Raw genomic sequence first — 16,374 nt, forward strand, 5'->3', positions numbered from 1 at the left:
AACCATCGCACTTTCAACCAATGCAATTAGATTTTATAAGCAACTGGGTTATGGGAGTCCCAATTTAAATTCTTCGGAGGAGCTGACAGATTCTCAAGGAGGTTCAGCAATGAGCAAAGAGATCCGTTTTATGAATCACAATTTTTAATTATTCTGAGCAAACGTGACGACTTCCAATAAGAAAACAATTTAAGCAAAGTTGATCAAAGAATTCCATCAGAGACCAAAGACTAATCAGACTACAAGTACAACCAATAATTTTCACCAATACATACATCATTGAGAAGGATGATTGCCAGATTTTTTTGATTGATCATACTCTTCTCTTTCAGCTAACCATCTTTTCCAAAGTTTGCTTCCTCTAATTTCATCTATATCAATCGAATCACCAGCCAAATGAGGTATGATAATCTTGATAATCTCAATCGTGTGACATAAATATCTTAAATAATTTCTTGTGGTTGATGAAGCTAAATGATGAAGGTCTTGAATAAAAAATAAATTGATTTTGATGTTTGTAAATGGTAAAGCCATGATTTGATTTCTTTCACAGTATTCAAGGTAAAGATTCAATACTCTTCTACTCTCTTCTCTTTTTCCAAATTTCTCAAGTGGTGTGATTCCATCTATCTTGTATTTCCAAAACGCATTCGCAAATAACTCATGTTTAACAATCACACCTGTTCCGCATAAAAGAAGGATAGATATGATCAATAATCAGAGCGATCAGAGCTTTTGCATATAATGATGATTACTTACCTTGAGACTCCCATTGAAGTTGTTTGATAATGGCTGACCTTTGCTTACTAATATGTTTTGGTTTTCTGAGAGATTCATAGTCGATTTTATTGATTGGTTCGGGCACAGTATCAGCAGATATTAAATATTTTGCTTCTTCCATATCTTGACGGCTTTCACGATCACTCTCAAGTGTAATTTTTGAATCTATTGGTTCTGGAGAGTGTTGATCATCCAAAATCACCACATCAGGAATCAATTCACAACTAACTGATCTACTTTCGGACTTGAGACGTCTTTGAGGGCTTTGACTGGTGGAAGGTCGAGGTGACGAAGCTTGTGGTCTTTGGCGTTGAGGTGGCATGGGTGCTGGATATGAATTGTTTAGTTCTAAATTATCTCTAGGATAAGCGGTCCTACGAGGAAAGTCACATTTGGTTAAGAAGAAATGAGGAAATCGTTCATCATCAAAATACTTTATCCAAAATGAATCCGGCCAGAAAGAACGTTTATCAGATCCCATAGAAATCGTTTGACCTCTAAACCAATCTAATTCTCTAATCCTACGCTCCATTTTAAGATCATGAACTGCATATGATCTTAAAGATAATTCAGCCCATAAAAAAACTTTGTCAAATGTGATTGGAAGTTCAGAAAATCGATGCTCAGCACACCATTCTCGATAGACTCGATAAGTGCCCATATAAAAATCACTATCTTTGACTTCAGTATTTTTTTTGGTAACTCTGGCGGCTCGAATCTTGTAACGTCTATCATCAAGTGTTTTCAACATTTCTTTGCACTCATCTTTAGCTGAAAAAATTAAATCAATTTGGTCAAATCAGTTTGGTTGAAATCTTAAAGTCAAAAAATCAAGAAAACTTACAGACACCTTTTGACTTTTGTAGTTCTTCCATAAGCTCAGACATTCGACTAATTATATCATTGAGTTTAGGTCTATTGTTATTATTTGAAGAGTGTCGTTTCTTCATTAAGATACGCTCCTTTGCTCGTTGGATCTGCTTTTTCCGAGGTTTTGAATCAATTGTATCTTCATCAATCATCATAACATCATTCTGACCAGAGAGACCGTTTGATGTAGTGTTGATTAAAGCTTCGTCATTTTCGGAAGTAACACGTCGCTTCTTGGAGGATTGCTTAGGACGTTTCTTCTGCTTTTTGAGAGGTTTTGAATCACTTAAATCTTCATCAATTTCCATAACCTCATTCTGATTAGATAAACTGTTGGATGTAGTGTTGATTAAAGCGTCTTCATCATCGGGAGTGACACGTCGCTTTTTGGTGGATTGATTAGAACGTTTTGTCTGCTTTTTGAAAGGTTTTGAATCGCTTAAATCATCATCAATTTCCATAACCTCATTCTGATTAGATAAACTGTGGGATGCAGTGTTTACTGAAGCGTCTTCATCATCTAAAGTACCACGTCGCTTCCTGGAGGATTGTTTAGAACGCTGGGATATAGTGTCGATTGAAGGTTTAACATCATTTGAAGTAACATGTCGCTTTCTGGAAGATCGCCTAGGACCTTGAATCAGATTTAAGTCGGGTTTTGTATCATCGTCATCACTTATCACAATCGGACCCTGACTAGCAAAGCTGTTTGATATAGTGTTAAGTGATGGCTTATCATCTGGAGTACCATATCGGTTCTTTGAGGACTGAGCAGGAGTGTGGATTTGATCTGAACTAGGCTTTGTGTCAATCTCATCTTCTTCAATTTTCACATCATGAACCTCATCTACAAAGCTATCAATGATGCCTGGACTACTGGTAATCTGTCTACTATTGCTTTCCGGCGGAAATTCTGAAACCGGCAATTCTAGTTTAACATTTGAAAGACAATCTTGAAGAGTTTTGAATTCAGGAATATTCGAAGATTTGTTTGATCGTGAAACCATCTTGTTGAGAAAGATCTTGGCATTTGGAAGTTCTCCAATAGAAATATATGAAGAAACGATTTGTAATTTTAAAAGAATTTGCATTGATCTATTGAGAAACAAAAACAAGATTTTGTAAGTGATTTGAAAATGTGATTGTGAATTTTTGAAAAACAACATACCGATCAAATCTTTCAAAGATTGAAGACTTTAAAAGAATCAAACGTAATTCAATAAGCTCAATCGGTAACATGATGGTAACTATAAAAGTCATTACAATGGAAAGATGTTCTGATTCTAATTTCTTATCAACATTTTGAGGATAATGATCTATATTCATTTTAAACCAATCTGCTGCAACTTCAACATCTTCAAGATAAAGTGAATCGTGTTTTGAGGTATGATGTTTGACTGGAGGGAACTGTGTAGCAGGATGATAACTTAAAAAGGTTTCGATGAATTCCCGTAGTGGTACTGAGTGATTTACTCTAACAAGACAGCTTTGACTGGTTGAGGTGAGTAACAGTTTGATTTGATTTGATTGCCTCGGTCCATCTGAGCTGATACGAGAGAGAAGGGAGATGTTTGAATCCAAGCCATTCGATATTGTCATCTCGTGATGATACTATTGTTTATTCGAGTGCTCGAATGGATCTTGCTATGTAGTCTCGATTTCGTTTTCTGGTGAATTGAGACTTGATGATCGAAAAGCTGAGGAGGTTGAAGCAATACAATTCCAAACCCCGGAGCGTGATCTTATGTACGTCACTACTGACTGTATACTTACTATCACAGTCGTGACCTACAACTAATTTCACTCTCAGTTCACTCACTCTCAGTCTCAAGTAGGGACAGGGTGGGTCATTTTGTAGCTAGACTTCCTGTTAAATTCTGTCTGAAATCCTTTTAGAATTGTTTGGTGAGTCTGGCTTCTTGCAGCACTTAGACCTTACTTGTATCTCTGATGGTTGATGTCTTTCAAGGGGAATGGCACAGATATTGAAACACCCATGAATATTATTTCCAACAATATTCCATTAGTATGTGGAATTTTTGAACTCATGAAGAACTTTGTATCACAATATTACTAAAAGCAGACCAATTTCTCCAGCTCCGCAAGCTTGTACAACAACTGAAGATTTGATCCGGAGTATGCAAGGCCCGTAGATGTGGCCGTGCAGAGAGGGCTTGTGTTAAGCTAAACGGTACTCAAAGTAAGTACAGTAGTTTCAAAAATGTTTGTCACAAATCTTTTGTTATGCTAGAGGCCCAAAAGCTTTGTGGTTGAGCATTTCCAATCACAATTGGATGGTGATCTAGAGATTATCCAAATCAAGCTGAGCCCACACAGCATCAGGATACCATTTGCACATAACATACTTGCGCACACCCTTCTTACTTCTTTTTCTGAATCTGGTTTTGCTTTGGCACTGATTTTAATTGAAAATGCTCAACCACCAGGCTTGGGCTCCTGCAGGCTCCTGCTTGACAAAAAATTTGTGACAAATATTTTTAAAACTACTGTCACTGTAAACATTATACACTATTCCCAAGTGGAACTGGGAAAATGATGATTTTTGTAGTTTGTCTTCAAAAGATTGATCACTGCACACCTGAGCCATAACACCCACACTACATATGTACAACAAGCTGAGTAAATTATTAGCTATCATGTACATACAGGTCTGCTCAGTTCCCTGCTCATCTGAATGAGTGGATCATAAGTAATACTTTCTGTATTTTTTCAGTTTGACAAAAGCATTCCAAAAATTGACTACAAACACTGACTCACAGTTTTGGTGTAATTTCATCAACTAAACCTCATGTAACACCCTTTCTGTTAAACCTGTTGAATGGCTTTCAGAGTATTGCATGAGTAGCTATGGAGGTATCTGTAGTCAATTTTTAGGACTCTTTTGTCAAACTGGAAAAAGTTATATGATGTATCACATGTGATTTACTTGTTCAGATGAGTAGGGAACTGAGCAGACCTGTATGTACATGATAGCCAATAATTTACTCAGCTTGTTGCACATATCTAGTGTGGGTGTTATGGCTCAGGTGTGCAGTGATAGATCTTTTGATGACAAACTACAATAATCATCATTTTCCCAGGTCCACTTGGGGATAGTGTATGATGTGTACAGTGTGTATATATGTGTATATTACTTCTCATATAGTTTTTTTTATTCTCAAACTATGTACTTCCAGCCCACCAAAATATTTTTTTGGGTTGAAGTTCAGAATTTTGCCAACACTGGTTCCACACCCTTCTGGTCAGCGGAAATATCCACTATGCCTCATTAATTTCAACCAATGCCCAGTAAGTTGGAGGATCCAAGCTGGCAGGAGACTCTGCAGGTGACTTCAGAAAGCTTTTGATTTCTTCCAACAAAGTTGCTGTGAGGGGACCCATGAATGCACCTATGAAGGCTTGTAATTAATGAATAATGTTAGAATTTGACCCTTGATGCTACCTATGTTTGTGTCAAAAATGGTCAGAATTTGACATTTTGGTCAAAATGTAATTGAAATGGTCAGAATTTAGGCCCAATATTAAGCAAAAATTTGACTTTTGTGACATTACGGTTGGGTTGTTCAGACATTTTGGTTTGGGGTTAGGTTAACTAAGTCTGGCTATGCAGATGTAAATAAAGTGAAAAGAAGAAAAAAAGGTCATTAGATGTCACCAGATAACTCCCTGAATATCAAAACTGCTGTGATCAGGGTCTTCACAAGCTGTGTTGATTGCTGGCACACCACCAGTATTTGCTCAAAGGCTGTTTTTAGAAAGAGATTTTCAGGGAATCTAACTTGTGCTGCATGTTGACTGGCAGACCTGAGCCCTGTGTACAAGACCACAGACTAACAAACACACATGTAAATATATGTAATACATATGTAAATATGTAAGACTTGTCTAAAACCATAATGAGAGAATCTAAAGAAACTCAACACTTGGTAAAGCCAGCAATCAGGCTTAGTCCTCACGGTTCTGAACACTGGAGACAAAAATAGTAACACACCTATAAAAAGCTGAACACAAGAATGTGTAACATAATACACCAATCTTCCTCAGTATAACTGGTGAGTATTTATTACAGCATAGATAACAAACCTTGGTAAATCTAGCAATCAGGCTTAGTCTTCATGGTTCTGAACACTGGAGACAAAAATAGTAACACACCTATAAAAAGGTGAACACAAGAATGCATAAGATAATCTAGACAAGATGATGTGTAAGTAATTGATAATTTGATAAAGAAGAAGAAATGAGAATATTGTTGAAAGCTGCTTACACACCAATCTTCCTCAGTATAACTGGTGAGGAAGAGAGGTGTGTGTGGGGAAGGAGTGATCACAACCAGATACCGTACAATGATGAGATAGATTAGGTTTTGATTAACTAGGTTCAGTTAGTATGTACTGGTATATTCCATGATCTTTGATGGTGATTTAGGTTAGTGCCAGTTGTGTTTGAAATCAATCTGAATATGAAATATGCTAGTATGCTTATATTCTAACACATAAGAATTACACCTCATGGCTCAGTATCAAGAGTCACTTTAAGTAACAAGACTTAACATGACTTAACTAGTAAGAGCAAACCTAACCCAAACCTAACTCAAAGAAAAGCAAACCCAAGCGCGCCAAGCACAAGTCAACACCTAGACCTGGATCATATAAACTCATCTTCTTCATACTCTAGAGGATGAACCAAGTTTGATATCATTACACAACTCTACATGTCACAACTTACTTAATTCTTCACCAAGAATATTGAGTAAAACGATCCTGTTGTAAGTTGATGATCTTAGTTCTTTATTGTTTAGGTCCTTATAGAACATCAAGTGGTGTTCTTAGATAGTGGAAGAAGTAGCTACAAGAACACACTTGGAATTTATAAATCGGTTGCTCTATTCCAGAGTACAAAGTACTACAGGCTCCAGATTTATAACAACCAGATCTCAGAGCCAGATCCAAGAAGCACAGCTCATCCATCCCACTGACAGCAAATCCTCTTTTCAGAGGTCAACTAACTGTAGTCTTCACTTATGTATACTAAGTGAAGAGTTTTACTATTCTTACTTCACCTTTTTAAGTGAAGAGTTGGTCCAAAAGTGGCTGACCCCTCACAGTGATATACCCAAGTGTAACCAACTCTGAACCCAAGGGTGACATATCTTTTCCACATCTGCTTGGACTACAAACCCATAAACCAACCAAAACAAAAACAAGACCACAAACCTGTACTAGTAGTATGTATACCAAATCAGTCCACATACATCCCAAGTTGAAATCTAATTGGAACCTCATTCTTAGATCCAAAAAAACCCAAAAATCAAAACCAGAACCAAAGAAAAACAAATCTCATCAACACAAACCTTCAAAAAAAAACAAAGCTAAGCTGATGCATAAAAATCCAAAACAAAAGAAAACAAAAACAAAAAGTTTTGTTAAAAAAAACAAACCCTAAAGTTCAAACCCACCAAGAAAAAAAAGGCATTTGTTTTTTATGATTTATAATTTTCTGATCATCATGAAATTTATTTATATTTATAGAAAATAATCAAAATCAAATTATAAACACAAAAGAAACAAACCAAACCAAACCACATCATTTCAACTAACCAAAAAAAAAGAAGGTAATATGAAATCCATCTTTATGAATATATATATATATGACAATATAAAGGATACTAAAAATGTTTTTTTTGTTTACTATTTATAATAACAAAAGAAAGAAAAAGGAAAAAAATAACAGGGTTAGAGTTTTGAGAAAGGATGGGTCAGGCTTATATATTGAAAATAGATAAATATAAATCAATCAACACACACACAAAAGTTAAAAATAGACAAGTATAAAAATTGAGAAGAAAAACACAGGGATAAGGTGGGAAGGGCAGGGAAGGAAAAAGAGGAAAGATTGTTCATGCTTTTGTTTGCAACACGATAAGTATGTTCAGAATTTAAATATTTTTTTAAAGAAAACAAAACCAAACCAAACCAAACCAAAGAAAAAAAGAGCCATGATAACAATCAACATTTAAGAAGTGAGTAGCAAAAAAAAAATTCAAAGATGGCATCAAAAAGATCACATATCTTTCAGCATGAAAGATTGAAGAAATAAAGAATATGAAGGATAAAGAAATAAGAAATCGTTAAAAGACATGAACTGAACAAGTATCTAGATCCAAAAGACTACCCAAAAGTTTATACATAGGCGTGAAGGTAGACTTGTCTTTCTATTTGAACAGTTCTAAACGTAAAAGAAGTCAAGGACTTTTTGAACACGGACCAGAGAGAGAGAGACGAGTTGATCGAGATCCATCTAGAGCATCGAGAGGGTAAACATAAAGGATTTGCACCAAGTGCTCTTTCTTGAAAGCGAACCCCGCCAAGATCTTCTTCTGATGATAGTTTTATAAGATACTACAACCTCCGTTGGGTGAAACACGTTTGCCTCTACGTTTCTTTCCACCCGGACCATTACGACCTTGAGCAGAATTCAAATGACCCAATCGATCAGCCTTGATGATCTGTCGAACCAAATCTGCAATCACTTCTTCTACATTGATTCGTTTACGAGCACTGGTCTCATAATAAGGTACACCACCCCATTCTTGTGAAAGTCCAACGGCCCAAGACCTTTGAACTGTACGTTCTTCTAAATCACACTTATTACCACACAAGACAATCGGAATCTTTTCAGTATAACCTTCGGCTTCTTTGATCCGTACAATCGATTCGTGTAAGGCTTCTAATTCGTGAATCGAATCTAATGTATTGAGAGCAAAGACTAGAAGAAATCCATCACCCGATTTGACGTAAAGAGAATGTAGAGCGACAAACTAAGACGGGAGAAAGACGGTAATGAAAAGGATGTAAGCTTCTGCTTGTGATTCAAAGAGGTGGTTGGAATTGAAATACATACTTGTTCGGTACCAGCTGTATCCAAGATCTCAACGGTGACTTTGTTTCCATCGACTGTGATGATTTTTCTGTAAGAGTCTTCAATCTGATATAAAGATGATCAGGAATCTAGAATTGATGGGTTGACGAGACAAGAAGATGACCAACCGTTGGGTCGTATCGTTCGACTAGCAGAAATGTATGGTAAGTTTAGAGGTAAAGGTATTCTGGAAGTTGATTGCAATCACTCACCAAACATATCATGTACAAATTGAACAGTTAATGCACTCTTACCTACACCACCTCCTATAATCGATCAAAAAGCACGTGAAAGAAAAGAGATGAAACGAAGTTCAAAGTTAAATGTTTGTTTAAAAAAAAGCTTGATGAAAGAGATCACTAACCTCCCATAATGACAATCTAGAAAAAAAAAAAGTCAAGTTAAAGATAATAAGTTTGGTTGTATGATTTGTTGATTGAGAAATGAATGAAATTAAAAGTTTACCTTATATTCCTTCATGTTTCAGGAAATTTCTTGCGGAGAGAGAGAGAGAGAGAGGGAGAGTTAAGAAAAATAAACTGAAGAGTGAATGGTGAAGATGGTGAAAAGGTGGTGGATGAAATGAGTTTTTATTTATTTTAATTTTGTTGTGAAAAAAAGGAAGAAGAAGAAGCGAAAGAATCAGAAGCAGCTCAATGGATTTAAAATCAAGTTTTAGTGTAAATTTTAAATTTATTCATTTAAAAATCGATTTTAAATTTCATTTTATTTTTATTTTTATGTATTTACAAATTCAAACTTTATTTTCTAAAAATTCATGATTTAACAATTGTACACCACTTTCCAGCCCAAAATGTCAATCATCAACTTCAAACTCTTTTAAAACGAAGGGGCTTTAAAATGGGGATTCTAAAAGAAATACTTCTTCAAACTTTAAAGCTCATCCTACTTTCCCTTAATCAACTCCACCTCAATCTTATGTAAAAAATTAATATATACAAACCTCACCATGTTCGCTATCCAATTGAAACAACCTTTACAAACACAAACACAAAGACAATCACTTGAAAAAATATTGAGGGTACTAATGAAAATCAAATCAATACAATCAAAAAGACATCTCTTCAATCCAGATTCATCATTCCAGGGACCAACAAATTTCAGACTTTCTCAAGTTTTGTTAATAATAATAGTGACTTTTGAATCATAGGATTTTCGTACTTTTCTAGGGACTACCGGAGCCGGAATTCTATACATATTTCCTTCACCTTCCTTCACATACATACTCACATGTAGTCTCTGTTCAGTCCTATATTCAGTCAAACTGGTAATCACACTCACCCATCGGACCGGATTCTAAATCACCAAACATGCCATAAACTTTCAAAATGGGTCCGATCAATTCTTGTTGAGGAATTGTGAACGGAGGTACATAAGACGATCAAGTGTACATATTTGGAAGCTGAGCGTATACTAAATTAAAAATAACCAAAAGAGCATTTCGAAGATCACGCAGGCAGATTTGATGATTTGTTAGTCGAATAAAATGCTGTAGACATCAAATTCACACTCTTGGTTAGTTTTTTCTCATCTGAGGGTGTGATACATACATATATCGGTCATCCATTCCCAGGTAGCGAGATGATCCAAAATCCAAGATCTTTGGAATATAATGTGGTAGGCTAGCTAAAATCGCTCAATTAGCACTGATGAGCGAAGCCTCGCAAGCTTGGCAGTTTTGCGATTAAAGGCCAAGCTTGCGATTCGCGAGGATCAAATGTCATGAACGCGAGAAGAGTTACGCTTGTCCCGCTCATCGCATCTCTAGACGCGGGGCAAAACCACGGAAGACCGACCCGGCCATGAGAAAACCATGGATGGATCACTCGAGTACTACGGATCACACCGAGTTACCAAACAAATCAAAAGGACCGGTTAAGACAATAAAACTTGAAGGTAGAAAAGAACATGTCTCACTCTCTTCATCGCGTACTTTCAAATCCTTATTATACTTCAAATCACCATCAAACCTCACTCCATTATTGTATTAGGTTTATTTCTAGTTCATCAAAAAGAAGAATGGTTGAACCTATCTCATTAAACGAGTGTGATGAGGTTCGAAAAAAAGAACTTATGACTAATGTTAAAAAAATTCAAGAAGAAGTTCAAAATGCAGCTCAAGGACGAAATGTAAGTGTAACTCACTTCAAATGTTGATGTGAATCTTCTTAAAATTGATCTATTTTTTTGGTGTGTTTTTTTTGCTTTTTGTTTTTTTTCTCTTTTGGAATTAGTAGGTTAGACTTGTGGCTGTTTCTAAACTTAAACCTGCTTCAGATATTTTAGGTTTATATGAAGGCATTCAACATCTTCATTTTGGTGAAAATTATGTTTCGGAATTAGTTGAAAAGGCAAAATTGGTTTGTTAGATATTCTTTCTTGCAATAGATTAGTATAAGTTGATGAGAAAGTTTTGACGTGTTTTTTCTTTTCTTGATCATATTTAGTTACCTCAAGATATAAAATGGCATTTCATTGGAGCCCTTCAGACAAACAAATGCAAAATTTTAGGATGTAAGTTTACTTTTGTTTTTCTAACTTATGCTCAGTCTGAATATTATTCTTCATCCCAACTTCTTCATTAAAAAAATTAATCTTACTGATACACATTTTTTTTATTGAATTTGGATTCATTATTCATAGCGATTCCAAATCTATTCGCAGTAGAAACAGTAGATACGATTAAAAAAGCCGAAGCACTAAACAAATCTAGATCTCAATTATCTCAAACTTCATGCAATCCAATTGCAAAACTAAAAATCTATATTCAAATCAATACATCAAATGAACTGAACAAATCAGGAATCAAAGTTGAACAAGAATCAATAGAAGATACATCAGAATTGATTTTATTATCAAATTATATAAAAGAAGATTGTGAATCACTTGAATTAAGTGGATTAATGACCATTGGATCATTTAAAGAATCCACAACTGATTCTGATTTTAATGAAGACTTTCATCGATTGATCAAGATTCGTAATCTTTTAGAGGATAAGATTGGAATTAAACCTTTGGGACTTAGTATGGGAATGAGTTCAGATTTTTCTTTGGCCATTCGAATGGGTAGTGATAATGTTAGGGTAGGATCTAAGATCTTTGGTGAACGACCACCTTTTAAACCTTCATAGATCTCTTCGGTTCTCATTCTTTGAGGTCATCATTATTTCTGTGTGCTTACTTCGGTCATATTGATGTTGTGGAAGTGGTCTATCACTTCAGGTAGCTTATATTTGTCATCGTCCATAATAATCTAAAAAAACCCTTCATATAAGGAAACGGACTCATTTCTTGTTATGCCCTACGTGTCCCTTGACGTGAAATAGGTAGGGTTTGACAATGTGCACGTCTTTGTCGAGGACCGAAGCCACAGGCCTGCTACCGCGGTAAGATTTCTCTTGATCTCCTGAACAAACTTGTATAATGAGAGGTCGAGACAACTGTGAAACTCTGTAAGTAGCACCTTATCATCTCTCAATGACATCAATTAATATTTTGATATCTTTATGTTTTGCATTGTTTTAACAGCAGAAGAAGAAAAGTGAAAGGCTGTTTCAGAAAAACAAAGAAAGCTAAAGACTGACTAGCTGTTCTTTGATCTTACTACTGCACATCTCATGTCTTTTTTTTCTAAGACACTCTAGAATTTCTTTTCTTTCGAATTCAGACTCTTTAATTGCTGTCTTTCTCTCACTGATCCATTATCATGTTTTGAACTCAGGTGTGATACTTTTAAGCCACAAAAATTTGGTTTCCTATGCAAAGTTTTCCCAGTGTAATCTTCCATTCACAGGGGGTTCTTTGGGATTTTTACACATGTCATCTTTACACAGAAACATTTGGTGTAAATCTCCTCAGTGGAAATTTGGAAATGGGCTGGATCAATCCACAGATTTTATTCAGAGTTATTTTACACAGGTGTATAAAATTTTTGGAATGAAGATGAATGTTATTGCCAGGTTCAAGGAGTGTTCACCAATTTATTTGAACAGAAGAAAAGAAAAAGGAACAAAAATGTACAAAATTTGAAGAACCCCCACTATTTTCAAATTTTACACTGAAAAAGTCCAGACTTTAACAAGTCCCTTGCCAAAATTCTAAGGCTTGAGCAAAGAACTTACATACCACCAAAAAAGATTTCTTACCTGAGAAGTGGGCTGTAAGCCATGTTGAAACCAAACTGGGATGCCACAAAAATGGTACACTTGGTTGACGTTTTCACTGGGATATGTCAAGAGCTGTCAATAGATATGAACCTGATACACAAAGTGACTGCCAAAAAAGCAATTGGGCATACCAGTTGTTTTGGTAACCAGGTTAGGTTGAATATGGCTATTGGCTCAAAAGCTGTGACATTGTTTATTCTTCTGTGGTTCAATTAACCCAGCTTGGTGTCAAAAAAAGGAGATTGGTGAACACCCATTTCACATGCTCAAGCTGCAAGCTTCTCTGTCTGGGAAGTCTGCTTTGTAGATGATTGAAGATTGGACATTGTGAGAGGTCAGCAACTATTTGGCTGACTCTTCACTAAAAGATGAAGTGCAGACAACCATGAAGTCTTCACTTGGTACACCCAAGTGAAGACTATAGTTAGTTGACCCCTAATAAGATGTCCTCCTTGGATCAGACTCTGAGCTCTGGTTGGTACAACTCTGGAGCCCGCAGTGCTTTATACTCTGAAGGATCAATCAGAGGCGCTGCGGAGGTACTTTAACATCTGCGGGATGTTCAAAGTTCTAGACCAGAGACAGATCAGTTTGGAAAATAAATAAGAAAATCAAAAGGAAAATTTTATGATTAATTTGACCGCTGTGGTGATCAAGATCTCTTATACATACATATAATCAAAAAAATAAAACATTTGTGGTAGAATATGTGTTTTTGGTCAAAGTCAGATTTTGTTAGTTGTTTTAATCATCAACAGTGATCTTATAGTTGCTTATTAATCATTTTTATTATTATCAATTATTCATACATTAATCACACAATTTAATAAGAGTAAATGGATTGAGGAAAGAGGGTCCATACCTGGATTTTATACAAGAAACAATGAGATCACTTGCCTTGAAGAATCTGTGAAGGTTCAAAATGTATAAAATCTATTTACATTATTGTTGTTCTGCTATCAATAACTGTTTCATAGCTGGATTGATTGCCAAGAAATTTTTCAATTGCAAAAACCATGTCAGATCCTACTTGCCCTGCACAAAGCAAGAAATGATCAAATGTTTCACAGAATGGTGATAGTGCCAAAGCAGGTAGGTCAAAATAAATCTTGATTTGACCAGAACTTTATTTTGAGAGGTAAACCTACAATAGGTTTTACATTAGACTGTTCCATATGGAATACACATGTTTGTTGTTGACCATTCACAATCTCATAAGATGGCAAGAAAATCACATACTTGGATGGGATTCAATCTCACCTGAATATTTCTTAGGATCAACACCTCCCAGGTGCAATTCACTTCCTATGTTACCCAAGTTGAATGCAGAGATGTTGTTAGGTAAAATACCTTGCTGGAACATCTTTTGAATAGATTGATGATGAGTCAGGCTGAAAGGTGAAGTATTCCTCAGATGTGTCTTTGTAAATTAAGCTTGCTACAAGTCTAGTTTTGTTGCAGCGCAACAAAGTCATCTTTGCTATAAATTGGTGGCAAAACTCGGAGACCATAGTGCTCCCCAATCTTCTCATACATACTTCAATTTCAGTCATGATTTAGACTTGAAGGATATGATCAACAGGTCAGCTCAATTGTACAGAGGTTTCCTGTATATATGATTTTAAAGTCAAACACAACTGTCAATTCTTGTCGATAGTCTGGATATGGCTTAGGGTATTTGTGACTTTCATTTTAGGTGTACAGTTGAATCCCTCAAAATCCATATCCCTCTAATCCCATACTTCCGCCTAACCCATAGAAATTTGGGTCCATAAAATTTATGGGCGGGGAAAAGTGGCCCAAAACTAGGGCTGTGACCTGACCCTGAGAGTTCAGGGCCGGCCCCGGGGCCAAATTCATCCCTGAGTGAGCCCGATGACCTCTGAAAACTGCTCAGGGCCAATCAGGGCCAGTAAGAGACTGGTGTGAAGGCGTTTTTTTGGCGAAAAAAGGGTCGGCACCCCGGCCGGGTCGGGCGCCCGAGCCGCCTGAAGCGCCCACGGGGCCATATTCAGCTGTCATTGGGCAGGATCTGGATGCCCCGGGGCGCGTACCGTCAGCTCTGTGAAAGATGTCGGGCAGAGTCGGCCGGGCAGGGCCGGGTCCGGGTCACAGTCCTACCCAAAACCCATACCTCATACTATTCCCATGACCCATAGGTTTTTTGCAGTAAACCTAGGTCAAAATCCATAACCAAAATTTCCCAAAGCTGAAGATTTATGAAAAAAACCTGGATCCTTGTGTATTCTTCAGCATAGCCAGTCTCAAAATGCTTCCAGAAGACCTTTTGCAATTCAGCATATCAGATATCAAAACATGTTTCAATGCCCTACAAACAGAGAAACAGAGAATAACAAAAGGTTCAAGCCTCTCAAGCAACTTATCAGTGAAGGGAAGACATTGTTGGAGGCAGATAAAAGGCTTCTAGACTGTGCTGGAAACTTAATTGGTGAAAGAGTTGTGTTGAGGAAGATCATAGCAGAAGGAAATGTGGCTAAGGCTGCCAGTCAATTCAACAATGATGAGCTGAAGAGACTTAAGGCCCGTTTGGCTGGAACCCAAAAACGGTTTTTGGTCAAAAGCACCACCAAAGCCAAAAACCGTTTTTGGGTCAAAACAGTTTTTGATTTTCATCAAAAACACAGGCGTTCAGTAACTTTGTTTAATCAAAAACAAAAAGCGTTTTCGATCAAAAATCTTCAAATTTGAAAAACAGCCCTGAGGCTGTTTTTGAGGCCAAAAAGCGTTTTTGCCCTTACTTGCCCCTCCATTTCAATCTTTTGTTGATCTATTTGGTTGACTGTTTGGTAAATGAAAAAGCTGAACCAGGAAGATGGTCCACATATTCCTTCAAGACCATTGCAAGCTGAGATACAACAACACTTTTCCAATGAGCAACTTGCTGAGCGCTTGGAATGAACATTGAGACTTTAACTGGTTCTCCTTCAGCCGTGGCCATAGCCTGCTCAAAAGCTTTGAAATTGACATCGTCAGCTGACAGCCCTTCCAAAAGATGCGGAGGAGGGACATGGAAGAAACCCCAAGTCCCATGAAATGTTTGACTTGAAGTCTCCATGCGATAGTTGTGAACACGAAGGTGAATATCAATATTGTCAAAGCATAGAAACGGGTGAATGATATGGTTCCCCTTGAATATGTGGATTAATCGGTTAGCTTGTAAGACACGTAAGTGTTCCATCAATCGAAGAGACGTGTCTCGTGAGACACAGAGCGCCGAAGAATGCAAAAATTTGTTGACACGGCAGCTTATGCCACTTGCTACAAAGGTGACTCCATTTAAAACTCGGAAAGCATTGCATCTGCGATTACATGCGAAAGCCAGCATGGAACACATCGTCAGCGGGATCTAAAAGGTAAGAATGAAAATACAAAATGAAATGGAAGATCATGATCCAAGGATAATGATATTGAAGAAAATGAAAGATAATGATGCAAAAGGAAAGTAAAGTCAAAATAAAAGTAAAGAGAATGATACAAAAGAAACAAGTACACAATTAGCACTTGGAGGACCAGTTGACAAAGGGGTAGGGTAGCTGACTATCTTCAACTTATGCTCTTGTAGATTAGCAGCTCGCTT

The 16,374-nt window shown here is 36.7% G+C and overlaps 3 protein-coding genes across 3 annotated transcripts; 1 reads left to right on the plus strand and 2 right to left on the minus strand.

Annotated features, from left to right (window-relative positions):
* Positions 1–130: 130 nt before the first annotated feature.
* MELLADRAFT_116204 (uncharacterized protein) lies at positions 131–3,249 on the minus strand (the record flags this gene model as incomplete). Its single annotated transcript, XM_007409043.1, has 4 exons — positions 131–680; positions 760–1,551; positions 1,625–2,745; positions 2,819–3,249. 4 exons carry the CDS (start codon positions 3,247–3,249, stop codon positions 277–279), a joined length of 2,748 nt encoding a protein of 915 aa, XP_007409105.1.
* A 4,810-nt stretch (positions 3,250–8,059) lies between these two features.
* On the minus strand, positions 8,060–8,853 carry MELLADRAFT_35390 (uncharacterized protein; the record flags this gene model as incomplete). Its single annotated transcript, XM_007409042.1, has 4 exons — positions 8,060–8,488; positions 8,572–8,655; positions 8,718–8,737; positions 8,802–8,853. Coding segments are annotated over 4 exons (585 nt in total), but the record flags the coding sequence as incomplete, so codon positions are not given.
* Positions 8,854–10,629: 1,776 nt separating this feature from the next.
* On the plus strand, positions 10,630–11,741 carry MELLADRAFT_62402 (uncharacterized protein; the record flags this gene model as incomplete). The annotated part of the gene is made up of 4 exons (XM_007408895.1): positions 10,630–10,740; positions 10,848–10,970; positions 11,058–11,124; positions 11,254–11,741. The coding sequence occupies 4 exons, from the start codon at positions 10,630–10,632 to the stop codon at positions 11,739–11,741; spliced, it is 789 nt and encodes a 262-aa protein (XP_007408957.1).
* Positions 11,742–16,374: the final 4,633 nt, after the last annotated feature.

The sequence above is a fragment of the Melampsora larici-populina genome (assembly GCF_000204055.1).
Source record: "Melampsora larici-populina 98AG31 unplaced genomic scaffold MELLAscaffold_14, whole genome shotgun sequence".
NCBI lineage: Eukaryota > Fungi > Basidiomycota > Pucciniomycetes > Pucciniales > Melampsoraceae > Melampsora > Melampsora laricis-populina.